Source organism: Candida orthopsilosis (assembly GCF_000315875.1).
Source record: "Candida orthopsilosis Co 90-125, chromosome 1 draft sequence".
Classification (NCBI taxonomy): Eukaryota; Fungi; Ascomycota; class Pichiomycetes; order Serinales; family Debaryomycetaceae; genus Lodderomyces; species Lodderomyces orthopsilosis.
This window is the reverse complement of record NC_018292.1, coordinates 1,835,585-1,851,510: the sequence shown is the minus strand read 5'-3', so window position 1 is coordinate 1,851,510 and position 15,926 is coordinate 1,835,585. Positions and strand designations below refer to the sequence as shown.

Below are 15,926 nucleotides of genomic sequence, written 5' to 3'. Positions count from 1 at the left end.
TTGTACATTTATCACTTCAATAAGAGACTAATTTGCGAAAAATACACTCAATTACCAAAACACACTTTCACCAACATTAGAGTGCTTATTGGAGTCAACAATACGGAGGATATATTCAAATTCAGAGATAAATAAATCAAGAGGAAGATCGAAATTTATTACCACTGATTAAAGCAAAACTTAATTTTCCGTGTTGTACTACTCGATTATTTGTTGTGACAGGAAAATATAGTTAACTATACTAAGTAGCGGAAGCATTAAGATATTGCAGTGGAAGCTGATATAATAGTTTACTACTAATATAATTGTAATGAGAAGTAACTGACTAAAGCATGTATTGTATTAACCAGAATAATGAGTAGATCAAAGGTACAGATAATAATAGTTTAGCCTATATAATCTCAATTTGCATCCTAAGAGAATTCTAAGAAAGTTTCCATGTTTTTTATAATATTTCATAATCCCAACATCAAGGAGCACAATCCCAATTTCCCCCGTCACTCAAGGTTGAAGACAAACAAACTCAGACTCAAATTCCTTCTTCAAGATAAAAGGTGATTTACATGACAATTGATTAATTTCCTGTTGCAGTTAGTAATTTCAAATCATTGCTTCACTGAGTAATTATTGAATTCCAGATTACTACTCAATCTCTTTATTTTTCCGATTTAGGATAAAACGGAGATCCTCGTTAACAATTTCTGAGTGTTGATACACATCCTTCAAGAGGAAAATTTGTAAGAACCTCAACGAAACCTTCAGAGTCGATGAGAATGAACGAACTTTTGTAACTATACTTGACCATGCGTCAAACACAAGAATAACCATTTTGAATAAACGTGATCAAGAATTATGTGACAAAGAACTTCATATCTCCAGTATTCCGAAAAATTAAGCTTGTGGCGTAGTTGAATTTTGCAATTCTCTGCCTAGTATCGACCTAAATTTAGGTTACACTACGGCCCTACGTTAGTGCGGGTGGTTGGTCTAGATGGTATGATTCTCGTTTAGGGTCGTTAGCTTTCCTTCACCGGTTAGCTTCTGGCTTACGGGCGGTCCCGGGTTCGATTCCCGGATCACCCCGCTTTGTTTTTTTGTTTTCTAACCTTATCCGACTCATTTCTCTCTACTTTTCGTATATCTGGTTGCCTTCACAGCTCAAAACCTCAATTGTGATACAATTGTCTCTAGTCTTTCTATTGGCAGTGGTTATATTTTGCACCGCGATTTTTATTTTGCAAAATTTAGAAAATAATTCATTGTTGACAGTTCGGCAATTCTGGTTATCCCTACTCCACAGACCCTCTGGTATAAAGAGTTTTGGAAGGAGATAATAAGGTCAATCAAATCCTCGGTTGTCGAAGTCATTTAGCTTTAACCACGGCTACCTCGCACTTACACCGGAATTATTCACAATAGATGAAAAAAATAATTACACAAACTGAACCGAAGAGATTTCTGACAGATCTTGTGTACTTTTGACAAGCCTCGGAGATAGGACCTTTCAATTAGAAAAGTAATTGACAGGCAAGGGAATTTGGGTCTCATATTCCGTTTATGATTCAGAGTGTTAGTAAAAACAAAAAAATGTTACTAAGGGGAATTTTAAAATATGTTAATTCAGTGTTAAATGCTAATTCCAATTTAAAAGAAATGCGAAAGATCAACTCCATGGTCGTACGTTAGGAGGTCACACAAATTGATGCTTAGTGTCTACGGTGTTAATAATTATCTTGTCATGTTTTGATCTATTTCCCCCTCTTTTGCTTTTTGGGGAATCTATTACACATTCGGTCAAAAGAACTGTGGCATGAGATTTTCTGTAACTCTTTTGTTTAAAAATATAATACAACGTTTTAGAACTCGATCCGCTAACCGATTTTTCAGCATTTTGCGTTTTGTGAATAAAATAAAAAGCAAAGCGCTAAGTTATAAGCAAAATTTTTTTGTATTATTTTCAGACTAATAAATACTCCAATATATATATATATATATATGTCACATTCATGTGTTTGTTGTTTGAAGCTTAAATTGTATATCACCTTGCAGTCATCATTACATGCATCATCGAACACACAACCTTAATTCAAATGACATCGGACGGCTATTCAGAGGACAATACAAGAGCTAGCTTATCCAACTCCAATAGCTATGAAAAAAAAGTAGACCCAGAAGAAGAACTTTTTCCCCCCAAAGAAGTTCTTGACGACCATGACCCAAATACAGACGGTGGATATGCGTGGGTTGTCTGCGCCGCATGTGTGCTTTTTAACTTTTGTACGTGGGGTATGAACTCGGGTTTCGCCATATATTTTGCATATTATCTAAAACATCAGACTTTTGACGGAGCAGACAAACTAGATTACAGTTACATAGGAGGTATTGCATTTGGGGTAGGTCTTGCCTTTTCGCCATTGATCACAGTTTGCATGGGAGTTTTTGGATTTAAACCAGTTTTAATAGCTGGAAACTGTCTTCAATTTACCGCTTTGATGTTGGCAAGTTGGTCAACCAAACTTTGGCAATTGTATTTGACTCAAGGGCTAATGCAAAGCTTTGGCCTAGCATTCCTTTCAATTCCTTCAATTACGTTACTTCCTCAATGGTTTAAAAAGAGGAGGGTTTTAGCTGGTGGTATAGCATCAGCGGGGTCAGGTATGGGAGGTGTTGTTTTCAATTTGGGTATGCAAAAAGTTGTTGATCATTCAGGGGTGCATTGGGCGTTACGTGCACAAAGTATTATAGGGTTTGGATTAACGTGGATTGCAATCCTTGCCGCCAAAAGCAAAGCTTCTAAACATAATATTGAATTTAAATTCATAGACTCAACAGTGTTTAAGACTGCAGGTTTTTACTTGGTTGTTTTTTTCGTATTGACTTGTATCTTTGGGTACGTCATTGTATTGTATACATTGGCCAATTTTACCCAAAGTCTAGGCTACAGTGAGCATCAGGGTGCTATAGTATCTGCAATGGTACAGGTGGGGTCATTCTTTGGTAGACCAGTTGTTGGGTATTTATCAGACAAGCTTGGTGCTGCTTCAGTAGCTACTGTGGCATACTACCTTGTTGGAATATTTTGTTTAGCAATGTGGATACCAGCAAGAAATTATGCCACGGTAGTTGTTTTTGCCATTATAGAGGGTGGTTTAATGGGAACTATATATGCCATCATTGCTCCACTTATGGCACAGATTTTTGGAATACGAAAAATGAATGTGGTTTTTGGAAAAGTTTGGTCCATCATGGGTGTTGCTGGTATATTTTCACCCGTTATTGGTATAAAGCTTGTTCGAGGTAATGGGGCTACAGTTGATCCTACAAGTTACCGAAATTGTTCCATATTTACTGGTGTTATGTTTTTAGCATGTGCAACGACTATGCTAATAATTAGAGGCTATTTAAAAGCTAGAGATGAGATAATAAACAAGGATGGACTGGTCGATTCAGATCAGGTCGATATCACTCAAGTTTCAGTACCATTCTTTGACGTATTTACCCATGTGTTCACGGTAGGTGGAGGAAAAGCATAAAAAGAAGCATAAATAATAGCATAACGGATGTATAGATAGAGTCAATGTATAATTGTTTACGAAGGAGATGTGTAGAAAGTCTATTGACAATATCGAGTACAAAAATAAATAAACAATACGCATCACACATACTTGACTATGTGTTTATTTTATTTTTACAAAAGCAGATCAATCAGGACCCCATTCCTCTTCTGCTCTTTCATACCATTTGTCTTCCCGACACATACAACATTGGTTTCTGTTGCTTTTAGATATGACTAGCTCCCAGCTTAGGCATCGTTTGGTGGTCATGACCGACCCTGCCAAGGATTATCACAAGGTGAGGTTTGTAGATGATTTAAAGGGCATAAAAAACACTGAAGTTACAATTATCGAAATTGAAAAAGTCTCCAAAGGAAAATCTACCTTCCCACATGACTTTGAATACGTTCATCTTCTAGTTGGAAATGAGGAAAGAAAATGGGATCCATTGACCAAATTTATTGACTTCCTTAAGGATAATTTACACTTGCTTACCGACAAAACCAACGTGGGCTGTCACATTTTTTTCAAGCCGGGGAAGAGCTGGAAAGATCACACTGCGACTGATGTGAAGCAATATAGAAAGTTCATGTCAAGTCTAGAAGAAATTTGTGGGCCTAAGGTAACTCACATGTCCTTCATTGACAAGTTCGATAATGAAGATCTAGGCCCTAAGACTGATGCAGAAATTAAACTGGATATTGAACCTTGGATAAATTTGAAACTTTTAGATTATACCAATAGCAGTCTTGATGGATTTCCCGACATCAAATTCCCAGAGACATTGGAAGTTTTGAATATCAGTGGTGACTACTTCTTGAGTCTGTTGGATAATTTCACTTTCCCATCCAAATTAAAGGGGTTCCAGGCTGCAGAAGGCGCCCTTGTTTATCTCAATAGGGTAAACTTTCCAAACTCTATCGAGACCTTGGACTTACTGGGCAATAAAATGTATGTGTTGGATGGCATCTTGTTTCCCAAATCCTTGACAGATCTTGACGTTTCTGCAAACAGAATCGATAGCCTATCGGGTGTCAGGTGGCCAGCAAAGCTTGAATCACTTAGCATTGCAATGAACCCTATCGAAAGCTTAAAGGGTGTAGTTTTTCCTCCTCTGTTGAAAATCTTGGATGCTGGATCTATTCCTAATGATGCAATGGTTGGTGTCAAATTTCCCGAGCTGCTTGAGGTTTTGAATCTCCAATCGGCAATGACCACCCCTCGTGGATTGAAAGTACCCTCAAATGTCAAGACTTTGGTTTTGACAGAAGATGGTGTTACAAGTGTCAATACATTGAAATTACCAAATGGAATCGAGACGTTGTATTTAAACAGAAACAAGATCAAAACTTTAAACAAAGTTCAATTCCCTACAAACCTTAAAGAGTTGTATTTGGGTGACAATCTTTTGACTACTTTGAAGAATGTCGTGTTCCCGGATACTTTAGAGGTACTTGATATCGAGAATGATCCTGAGTCTTTTGACAATGAAAAGCAAATTATAACATTGAGGGATGTGACGCTCCCACCAAATTTGAAAGTTTTGAAGCTTGGCTATCAAGGTATTAGAATACTCGAGAACTACGAATTCCCTGACAGCTTAGCCCACTTGAGTTTAACGTACAATGACATGAAATCCATAAGGAGTATTAAATTTGGAAACAATTTGAAAATACTCGACTTGAGTGGTAATCCAGAGCTTCTATCGCTTGAGAATGTTAAAGTCCCCGAATCTGTCACAGAATTGCGTGTCCCCGAAGAAATGGTTCCTAACTTGCCCGCGGATGTTGTTGACAGAGCCAACAAGGGTAGCCTCATCTTGAAAAAGATTTACACCGACCTCAGTGTTTATGAGGGCCCCCTTTTTGAAGAGCCTTTCGGGAATTCCGCTGGTGAGGATATACAAAAAACATCAGAAAAGAAGAGACAGGAAAGAATCGCCAGATTTGGAAAAGCTGAATAGATTCCAGTAAAAAGAATTGTTTTAATTTACAAGTTTGTATTTCCAAATATATGTTTCTATGTAACACACAGGTTTATTCATCATCCTCTTCATCAGAATCATCTTTATTTTCAGCTTCCTTACTCTCCAACAAACGTTCAAGTTCGGCATCTTCGGTGGCAGTGACAGCCTTAGGTGCCATGTTAACTTTACAAACACCACCATTTGACTCTATACTTTCAACAATTTTTTCAATGGATGTTTCCAAAAGACGTATACCTTGATTCTTATCCAATGATTGCACGGAAAGGAAGTATAATGGAGCAGCAACCAACTTAGCTTTGACTTGCATTTGCTCATTAGACACAGATTCTGCCGCTTTCAAAGCCAGTTTGATTGCATCTATACCCTCGTATCCAAAACACGATACTTCAACATCTGCTCTTATATTGATTGCTTGTGGGGTTAATCTTCTGGATATGTACAATTTTAATTCCTCCAATACACCTTCGGATGGGGCTTCAATACCTTCGAAAATTGTTGGGTCAGTGATTGAAAACTTGAAGGCATCATACGCATGTCCATACTTTCTGCTCAACGGCCATCCTATAGTTTCATATAACTTTTCCAATGGTATATTAAATTTCTCAGCACAGTGTCTCAAAATAGAATGTACTGCTTTACTTTTGTTGTATCTCTCGTCACATTTGACAATATCTTCAGCTGACACTCTTCTTTTGGACAAATCAATATAACCCTTTTCTTTGTCAACTCTCAAAACAACGGCAACTTCATTCTTTCCAACTCTGATCAATTTCTGAATGGAACGAATACGTCTTCTTGACAATTCTGACAACAAAACCATACCTTCGATATTGTCATACTCTAAAAGTTTAACATATGCACCCATTTCGGCAATTTCTTGAACGTTGACCATAACGACTTCATCCACTTCAGGATACTTGTTTTCATAAAATCTGCAGTTGGTTGAGCTCATCGTGGATACTACTTAGTCTATTTGATGTATATCTTGTATGTGTAATTTGCCGTTGAGCTGCTTTCTGATGACGGATCTGACTCAGATTAGAAATTTTTCACCAAAGCGAGAAGAAGAAGAAAAAAAAATTTGTTCGGTAAATTGAGTTTTTGTGCACGTCTGCAGATTCTCATCAGACTGGATGTGTCTACCTCACGAATGAGATGTAAACTGGATCAAACTGAGAGAGCACTCAGTCTTTAGGCACGGCTACTGATTGTTACATAATTCTCAAATCTTTTATTTTAATTTGTTGACCTGCAATAAAACAGTTACATGGGGGGGGTTTGCTTCGTTTGGTAATGATGAGATCTTTCAATAATGAGACAAAATAGTTTCGCGATGGCGAGGACGCTTAATCAGTGGAGATGGAACGAGCCCACCAGGATCTCATTGCCTCCAAAGTCATTGATGAGCAGGTGGTACCTTGCATGAGATGACATCTGAAATTATCGTTACTGAAGAAAAGTTTTTTGCAATATTGAACCATATTGTAACTAAATATAAAATCTCTACGCCAACATGATTCTTCCTGTAAACAAATCAATTGTGACAAAGTGTAGTCAAAACCTGGTGGATCTCCACCCCGCTAATAACTTGAATTGACCATAACTTTGAAATATCAATTGTACTTTACGATGTCTCACTAAACATTCGAATGTGTTGTGCGGGGACTCATAAACAAGAAGAATTGACTGTACAGTCATCACACCTTAATAAAGTAACCTGCTTGCCTTGTTGGGGTATTTACTCAAAAGGCAAACGTTTGGCTTCTCGGGAAAACTACGGTTCAAGACGGGATGAATTGTGATTACTAGTGCAAACCCATTCCACAATACATTGTTTCACTCCAATGGGCTCTTTATTCCGGCTTTAGATGCACCATTCCATTCGAAAGGAGAATTCGAGAATCAATCAGCAATTTGTCTGCCAAAAGTGTCGTGGAATTTAAATAGAAAATCTTCAGATTTCAATAGGTGTTTTAAGTCGTAAAAATGTAAAGTACGACATCGAAACTGAAGGAAGTTTTTGTTTGTTACCAAAAATAAAATCTCACAACAACTCACATACACAAACTCTTTCTTTAACGCCATACAGAACTTTGAGTTGCCTAATTTGTGTTACTAAACATTTATTTACATTTACTTGCTGTTGTTGTTGATGCACCACCACAACAACAACTTACACTTTTTAATGAAATTCTCAAATTTTTCTTATTGAAGCAAAAGCTACAGATCCCGCCTTTCGTTCCTTAAATTTGCTTAACGCTAAATACCACACTCACTCCACTTTGCATACTGATTTTGTGCTATCGCTCACCAATCAACATATATATATGTATATATTATGGACATTGAGAATAATGGTATATATATTGAAGATAGTTCCAACACTGAGGGTATCAAGAAATCACTTAGAGACAACAAGGTGTATATTGTATCTATGACACTCGTTGCTAATATTATACTATTTTACAGCCTCCATCTACTAAATGCGAGATTCTGTGAAGCGTTTCCATTCGTTTTACCTCGTTCAGAAAAGTACACATTACAACAATCAGACTCAAACATTGGTGATTTTGTCAATAGTTTTGCAAATAAAGAGATCTTTAGTCAGATACAATTTTCGGAACACGCATTTTACGATCGAGAATTAAATGTGGTTGGGACAATTGAGTTTTCCAAATACAACCAGTATCAAAAACAACCATATGTTGCTAATGGTTACATTGGAAGTAGAATTCCCAACTTGGGACAGGGGTTTACCTATGATCAATTAACTAATTCACCGGATTCAAAGAAAGACGATTTGTACAATGGATGGCCATTATTTGACAAGAGATTTTCAGGAGCTTTTATAGCAGGTTTTTATGACCTTCAAGAAAACACTACCGGAAACAACTTTCCCGAACTATTAAAAAATGGGTATGAAAGTGTGATATCAGCCGTACCGCAATGGACGACATTGAAGTTGGTGATTCATCGCGATAGCAAGAATTATACATTAGACCCTTCCTCACCTGATGGTATAGGAGAAATAACAAATTATGTTCAAAACATGTCTTTATCCACAGGTATTGTAACCACACAATTTACTTGGCTAGACTTACTAGATGTTAAATATACTGTTCTTGCTCATAGGTCGGAAATTAATTTGGGCTTAGTTAAAGTGGACATTCAGAATAAGGGAAATGATACAATAGAATTAGATGTGATAGATGAGTTGAACTTTGACACAGCCCAAAGATGTGAGTTGAATCTGATTGGTCATGATAATTCTGGTATATACGTATCATTCCTGCCACTTAACCTAGACTACATATCAGGTGCGATTTATTCAACGCTTCATCTCGATGACATTACCCGTCGTTCAAACAATAAACAAACAAAACAAACTTCACTGATTCGATTGAATGCACAAGACTCCACTCAATTTGGAAAGACAGTTGGCATTGCTTCCACAGACCTAAATCCTTCGAAGTTTGAAAACACAAGAGATACACTTCAATTTGCAAAAAAGGTTTCTCAAAAATTTGAATATTTGGATTTGATCATTAAATCTCATGTGCAAGCATGGAAGGAGGTGACGGGAAAAGCTCCCTCATTATCATTCCCTAATGATCCATTATTGGACTTGGGATCTAAAGCTTCAGTCTACCACTTGCTAGCCAACACGCGAGCAGATGCACAAGGATTGACTGGAGCACTCGGAGTTGCTGGTTTAAGCTCAGACAGTTACGGGGGTATGGTTTTCTGGGATACCGATTTTTGGATGTTCAAAGCCATTTTGGCTCTTAATCCTAGCCACGCAAAAAGTATAGTAAATTACAGAGTGCACACACACGAACAGGCTTTGAAAAATACCCCCCTGGGTCACGAAGGCGCTGCTTATCCATGGACAAGTGGAAGGTTTGGAAACTGTACAGCAACTGGCCCTTGTTTGAATTATGAGTACCACATTAATTCAGCCATTGCAATGGCAGCGTGGGAATTATACCTTAGTGGTGCAGTGGATGACCAATACTTGGAAAGCACAGTGTACCCCTTGATCAATGATGCAGCAAAGTTTTATGCTGACTATGTGACGAGTTACAATGATACAATTGATAAATTTGTCACCAACAATCTCACAGATCCGGACGAGTATGCCAATCACGTGGACAATGGAGCCTATACAAATGCAGGTATTGCGCTACTTATGAAATGGATCAATGACATTGGCGATGTACTAAATGTCAAAATGCCTGAAATATACACCGAAATTTCTCAAAAGATGTATCTCCCCACTGCTAACAACTCACAGAATATCACATTGGAATACTCAGGAATGAATTCATCTGTAGGTATTAAGCAAGCAGACGTTGTGTTGTTGACGTATCCTTTACAGAATAGTTTGGTCGATGACGAACAGGCTTACACGAACATGGAATTTTATTCTGGAAAGCAAGTGAGTTACGGACCGGCAATGACATTTTCGATATTTTCCATTGTTGCTGCAAATTTGGCCAGTAGTGGTTGTGCATCGCAATCATACTTGCACAAGGCAATGCAACCGTACTTGCGGGGACCATTTGCTCAGTTTTCGGAGCAAAATAACGATGATTACAAGTCAAATGGAGGCACCCACCCGGCTTTCCCATTCTTGACTGCACATGGAGGATTTGTACAGGCAGTGATTCATGGATTGGCCGGGTTAAGACATTCTTACGCTATCGATGATGGTAAAATCTCTCGGTCGTTATTTTTGGACCCAATTGCATTGCCATGTTTGGGCAATGGAGTTCAATATAGCGGTATTCATTATGATAATCACACCATTTCGATGAATATTACCGAATCGACATTCACAATTAAAAATGAAGGAAAGACAAATAATAGGGCAAACGATTACATATCTATCACAATTGCCGACAGAAATCCCGGTCGTGGAACTTACAAGTTGAACGATAACGAAGAAAAGTCATTTAAATTATACCAACCTAACAAGAATTTCGAAGACAGTATATCTGAATGTGGTTTGGCAACTTTTTACAACATCACTGAGAGTGCACCTGGTGATTCATCATTTCTGATTAATGACGGCGATAATACAACCAGATGGCAAGCCAAGTATAATGACACGACTGGGAAAGTTTTGATTGACTTGCACTCGATTAAGAATATCACTGGAGTCATATTTAACTGGGCCGACAAACCACCCAAGAAAGTTACACTTCTGAAGTATCTGGATACGAAATTTAAAGCAGTCACCGATTTCTTAGCAAAGGTGGACTTTGGTAATCCAGTTTACAAGAATTATCGCTTTGCCAATCCTGATGAGAAATTGTTGAATCAGAGTGATGCATTTGAAGAAGTTCATTCCGAGGATGTTCTCATAAGTGCACCATTCTCCAATAAAGAATTTGAAAAAGTTTTAGTTCCTGTACGGCATAATACAACTTCCTGGGATATCAATTTAAAAACCAGGTTCCTTCTACTAGAGGTTGATAGTATTCATAATACAGTACCGATAGAAGATGACTACGGAGGGGCCAAGATTGCTGAAGTTAGCTTTTTTTAAATAAATAGAGTAGATTAGAAAATACGACAAACCAAAAGTAGTGTCAGTTGAGATTTGCGAATTACATTTAGTATCCGTTTTCTTATATTATTCAATTGTGCCACACTTGATGGAATCAACTATACCTATACTCTAATACATTGCTCCTGCCATAGTAATGAGACGCTTGAGACCCGTGTGCCAATTTCCCAATTCATCAGTAAAGTTTGTGGCAATTTCAACGTTGATAGCTTCTGCCTCAGCAAACTTCTTATTCTCCAACTCTGAACTAACCTCTTTCAAAGAATCAGTAAGAGGCTTGCTCAAATCATCATTGTTCAAATGATCAAACAAAATATTTAATCTCCGCTCCATGTCAGCACCATGTTTAGCAAATTTCTCGGGAATGTTCGGTTTTATTGCTTCAATGACATTGGTTAAAGAACTGTAAATTGGTTTCAAATCATCAGAGATATGCGATCTATCACCTTGAGGGTGTTTGGCAGGTGCCGGAGCTGGCTGGGAGACGCTGGCTGCCGGTGGTTGCTCCTTCACTGACACTGGAGGACGCGTGGGACCTGTTGGAGGTGGTGCAACTGATGCAAAAGGTGGCTGAGCCGGGGTGCCCAGGCTTATTCCAAACGGTTGTTGAGGTGGAGCAGCAACTCCAAACCTTGAACCCACTTCATGTGCTCCTGCATGAGGTACTTGAGGCGAGCTATTTTTCACTGACGGAGGTGGCGCATATGGATTATTGGGTGGCATAGCAGGTGGTGTTGGCTGTGCTCCAAAAGCTAACGGAGGGGGAGATGCAAATGGAACTTTTGCTGGTGCTGGTTCATTCGTTGGGGCATATGGGTTCTTGGCAGTAAGAGGGGAAGTGGCAGCTGTTGGAGGCGCACCAAAATTTGGGATTCCTGCTTGTGAAGGCTGTTCGGTACCTGGGGGTGGAGCATACTTTGTTGTTGGAGTAGGTTTTGGTGATGGCACTTGCTGAGTTGGAATTGAAGTCCTAGATGCACTGCGGCTACTACTTTTCGGTGGCGGAGCAAAACCAGTGGTCGAGATTGTTCTCTTAGGTGGGGCAAAGGAGTTATTGAAACTTGTTTGGCTCGAATGATTTGGTAATGGAGGCACGGATGGAGAGGCTACAGCAACAGGTGCAGGAGTGGCAACTGCAGCAGCAGCAGCGGCCCTACGCGGAGCAGTTGTCTTTGGTTTGAATGTTTCTGGTAAATCATTCCATCCATCTGTTTCCAGCTTGTTGCTTTTAGGGGCCGAAGACGTACCTGCTGGGGGTGGTGGGGGAGTCACTCCTGATGGATTCAATGCGGCGGGAGTAGAAACGGGGGATGCTGCCTTGTAGATGTTTGTAGGCGCATACGGGTTCGATTTGGCGTAAGGGTTTGTTGACTTAGGTACTGAAGACGGGTACCCCTGTTGCGTAAAGGCCGTCGGAGCCTGTTGTGGCATTGGAGGAGTTGCATATTGAAATCCCGTTGGTTGTGGAGTAGGAGCTGGAGGAGTTTGAAACTGTTGTAATCCAGCACTGGGTGCAGATGGGTACTGAGTTCTAGATTTGGCAACAGAAGGTTGTCTTGGAACTTTTTGCTCACTTGAAGTAGCCCTCAAAGATGACTTGTTGACACCAGTACCGGATGTAGTTTTTACAGCTTTTCCAGTGGCCTTTAATATTCTTTCTTTTTCAACACTAGCGAGTTCATTAGGTAATAGTTGTAAAACTTTTTCGGCCAATTCAAACTCACCAGAGCCGGTAACGAGATTTACAAACTCCAACAAGGCTTTTGAAATTGGTTCAACCAGCGGACCAGCAATAGCACCACCTATCTTGGAAAGATATTTGTAAGTGGCAACCTTTTCGACGAAATTTGTTAAAACATGCAAACGTGCTTCAGAAGGTGACGAAACCTTTGTAGCATCAGATTTCAATAACTCCGACTCGTACTCTGGTAATTCTTGCAACCAGAGATTCGCCAATTTGTCTAAAGCACCACCTGCTAAATAGCATGTAATGGCATCCTCCCTATTTCCATCATTTGCGTTCAAAATACGGTCTCCCAACTCAGACATCTTATCATTGTACTCTTCAGAGTCAGGGGCAATTGCCTTAATTCCTTTTGCAATTTCCTTCCAATCACGAACATTGGCATGTGCCACAAGATCAGTAACGTTTTTGGACGATACATTGTAGATAATCCTGGCTAAACTATCCTCTTTGTGCTTCTTGAAATAAGCGGCTTTCACAGATTGTTTGACTTGTTCAGACGCATCTAACGCTAAAACCAACGCTTCAACTAATTTCTTTTGATCCAACGACGACTCCACCGCGTCTTCAATCCTGTTGCTCAAAATTAAGTTAATCAATTTCTTATCGGCTTCAGACGCATTTGATCGGAAGATGGAAAAGTTTCCAGAAGGAACATAATCGTCATCACTTGATTTCACCTTGCCATTACCAAGGTGCTCGAAGAAATCCGCATCACCGTCTACGTTGATACCGGCATCTTTGTGAGAATCATTATCGTTTCCTGATTTCTTGTTTTCTTCAATCTTGTTTTCTTCTTTCCCATCCTCATTTCCGAAAAATTCATCTTTCCCTTTTTTCGAAAATGTCTCCAAAATTTCCCAGTCTGCATGATTTTTACCTTTCACTGTATCATCATTCAATCTTGTTTCAATGATAGACTCGTACTTGTCATTTTTTAAGTTTTCAAAATCGGTGCCTTCTTTTTTAAACCCAGCCAGATACTTTTCAATCTTCACGATAGACTTTCCATTAACACTTTCAACGCTGACCAATTTAGACCCAAATCCAAAAGATACTGAAACTGGATTTTTAAGCCATCCCGGTGCTTGCTTGACTTCAAAAACTGGTTGCTGAGTTTCGGTGACAGAAATTTCGTTCCAAAAGTCATTATCGTTGTTGGAGGCAGTAACTTTTGATGACACCGGAGGTGACGTGTCTTGAATGGTTTGGACTGTAATCTTACCATCAAATGAAGCCGTGGCAAAAATATCTGGTGCCGATGGAGCAAATCTAGACTTAAATGCCCAATTTGCAGTAGTTGGATACTCGACCAACTTTTTGCCTTCAATTGGGTTCCATAATATAGTAGCATTGTCTTTACCACATGAGATCAACAAGTTCGCATCTTGCTTGCACCAGTCCAATGATAGAACACCCTTTTTGTGACCTTCAATGACCTTCTCTGGTGCATTAGAGTTCCTCAAATCCCAGGTTAAAATTAATGGACAGGAATCATTATCGCTTGCAGTAACCAATTGCGTAGATTTTGTAGGATGCCATGCAACATGGGAAAAGTTTGCTCTTCCACCAGGCCCATTGTATGAGAGATGCAAAACCTCTTTTTTACTCTTAAGGTCCCAAATGGAGGTATAACCACTGTTACCGGTGCTTGCAAAAATGTGGCTCACTGAGTTATTCCAAGCAACACTGCTTATCTCATCCATCGGTGTCATTGCTTGACCTGGTGCAAAGGGTTCGCTGAAATTCTTGGTGTCCCATACAAAAATTTGTCCATTGGAACCACCAGTGACAAGTACATGAGGTTGGATGGGGTTAAACTGTAATGACTTGACAGCACCAGTATGCTTGTTGGATTTATGGACAGAGGATTTAGCGAGGTCCTTGGTCTTGATCAATGTGGCCACATCCCAAAATTCAACAATACCATTTTCAAAAGCGCCTGCCAACAACCCGCTTGATCTACCATCGAATGGTTTTGACCATGCTAATGCGTAAAATTTATTCTCCACAGGTGCTGAGAAAAGTGGTTCGTTTTTGCTAGTTGGTGAAAATATGTCCCATATCTCCAACGTTGCTGAGGAACTAAAGTCAATGTCAACGGCTCCCGCAACTGTTCCAGTGGCTAACAATGGAAGACTGTCCAGACTCCATGCAAATGTTGAAGTACGATTAATTTCACTTATTTTAACCATGTTTATTTCACCGTTTTCAATTTAGTAAGATGTTGGTGATTCAATTGGTTCGTACTGATTGTCTGATTTCGAGTTGTGATTTGGAGTTTCAGGCGTTGTGTAAGAGAACTTGGAAAAAAAAGTCGAAATTTCGAATGTTTGTGTGCGCTTTGTTGGCGAAAATGAAGAAATTGTAAATGTTGCTGTATAGACTATATGAACTTGAATAAAATGCGAATGACCTTGATTATACTATCTCTTATTCTGCAATTCAAGTATGTGTAGACAAGTCTTCACCTGAGTATGAACGACTCACGTAACGTTCCCATCAATGGATGGTTGGAAACACCATAAAATCTTACTTTGAACAACGCATCAAATTATCAACACGACATTTTCTCATGAGGAGACTTTTCAAAGAACGACATTAAATGTCGCGTTTTATTCGATCATATCACAAAACGCGCTCAGTAGTTAGCCCACTAGTGATCTTTTATAGCAAAACATAAGAATGTAATTCTATCCGACAAGAAGAGGACCTACTGAGCAACTGTAAATGGCGACAAAAATGCTTTGCCTAAAATCTGTCTTTCTGGTTCTACACGAGAGTCCAGAGAGAGAGCAAGAACCAGTGCTTTATCGGAGCAGCGGCTACCTCGTTTGCTACCTGCGCTAGCTTGCAATAGCAAACATAATACCCCTATTGACAAATTCGAGGCCTATCTACCTGTCTCAAATAATACCAATATAGGAAGTTTTGCAGTTCCATCGTGTGATTCTGCCGAGGCTAAACTATTTTTTTTTTTTCAATATTCTCAGATCGTTTCCGTATTTATACCAAAATCGATGCAGATGCTAAAAAATGGTCAACAATCTTGCATATTCAGAACCTAGG

At 39.1% G+C, this 15,926-nt stretch overlaps 5 protein-coding genes and 1 non-coding gene across 6 annotated transcripts; 4 read left to right on the top strand and 2 right to left on the bottom strand. All coding sequences in view use genetic code 12, as the record gives it.

Moving 5' to 3' along the window:
* Positions 1-976: 976 nt before the first annotated feature.
* On the top strand, positions 977-1,083 carry CORT_0_Pro(AGG)_7. The gene has a single exon. It is a non-coding gene (tRNA).
* A 1,007-nt stretch (positions 1,084-2,090) lies between these two features.
* Positions 2,091-3,533, top strand: CORT_0A08280 (membrane transporter; the record flags this gene model as incomplete). The annotated part of the gene is made up of 1 exon (XM_003866604.1): positions 2,091-3,533. The coding sequence occupies one exon, from the start codon at positions 2,091-2,093 to the stop codon at positions 3,531-3,533; it is 1,443 nt and encodes a 480-aa protein (XP_003866652.1).
* A 253-nt stretch (positions 3,534-3,786) lies between these two features.
* On the top strand, positions 3,787-5,517 carry CORT_0A08270 (hypothetical protein; the record flags this gene model as incomplete). Its single annotated transcript, XM_003866603.1, has 1 exon — positions 3,787-5,517. One exon carries the CDS (start codon positions 3,787-3,789, stop codon positions 5,515-5,517), a length of 1,731 nt encoding a protein of 576 aa, XP_003866651.1.
* A 73-nt stretch (positions 5,518-5,590) lies between these two features.
* Positions 5,591-6,493, bottom strand: CORT_0A08260 (Sui2 translation initiation factor eIF2, alpha chain; the record flags this gene model as incomplete). Its single annotated transcript, XM_003866602.1, has 1 exon — positions 5,591-6,493. One exon carries the CDS (start codon positions 6,491-6,493, stop codon positions 5,591-5,593), a length of 903 nt encoding a protein of 300 aa, XP_003866650.1.
* A 1,386-nt stretch (positions 6,494-7,879) lies between these two features.
* Positions 7,880-11,092, top strand: CORT_0A08250 (Atc1 cell wall acid trehalase; the record flags this gene model as incomplete). The annotated part of the gene is made up of 1 exon (XM_003866601.1): positions 7,880-11,092. One exon carries the CDS (start codon positions 7,880-7,882, stop codon positions 11,090-11,092), a length of 3,213 nt encoding a protein of 1,070 aa, XP_003866649.1.
* Positions 11,093-11,224: 132 nt separating this feature from the next.
* On the bottom strand, positions 11,225-15,052 carry CORT_0A08240 (Pga63 protein; the record flags this gene model as incomplete). The annotated part of the gene is made up of 1 exon (XM_003866600.1): positions 11,225-15,052. One exon carries the CDS (start codon positions 15,050-15,052, stop codon positions 11,225-11,227), a length of 3,828 nt encoding a protein of 1,275 aa, XP_003866648.1.
* Positions 15,053-15,926: the final 874 nt, after the last annotated feature.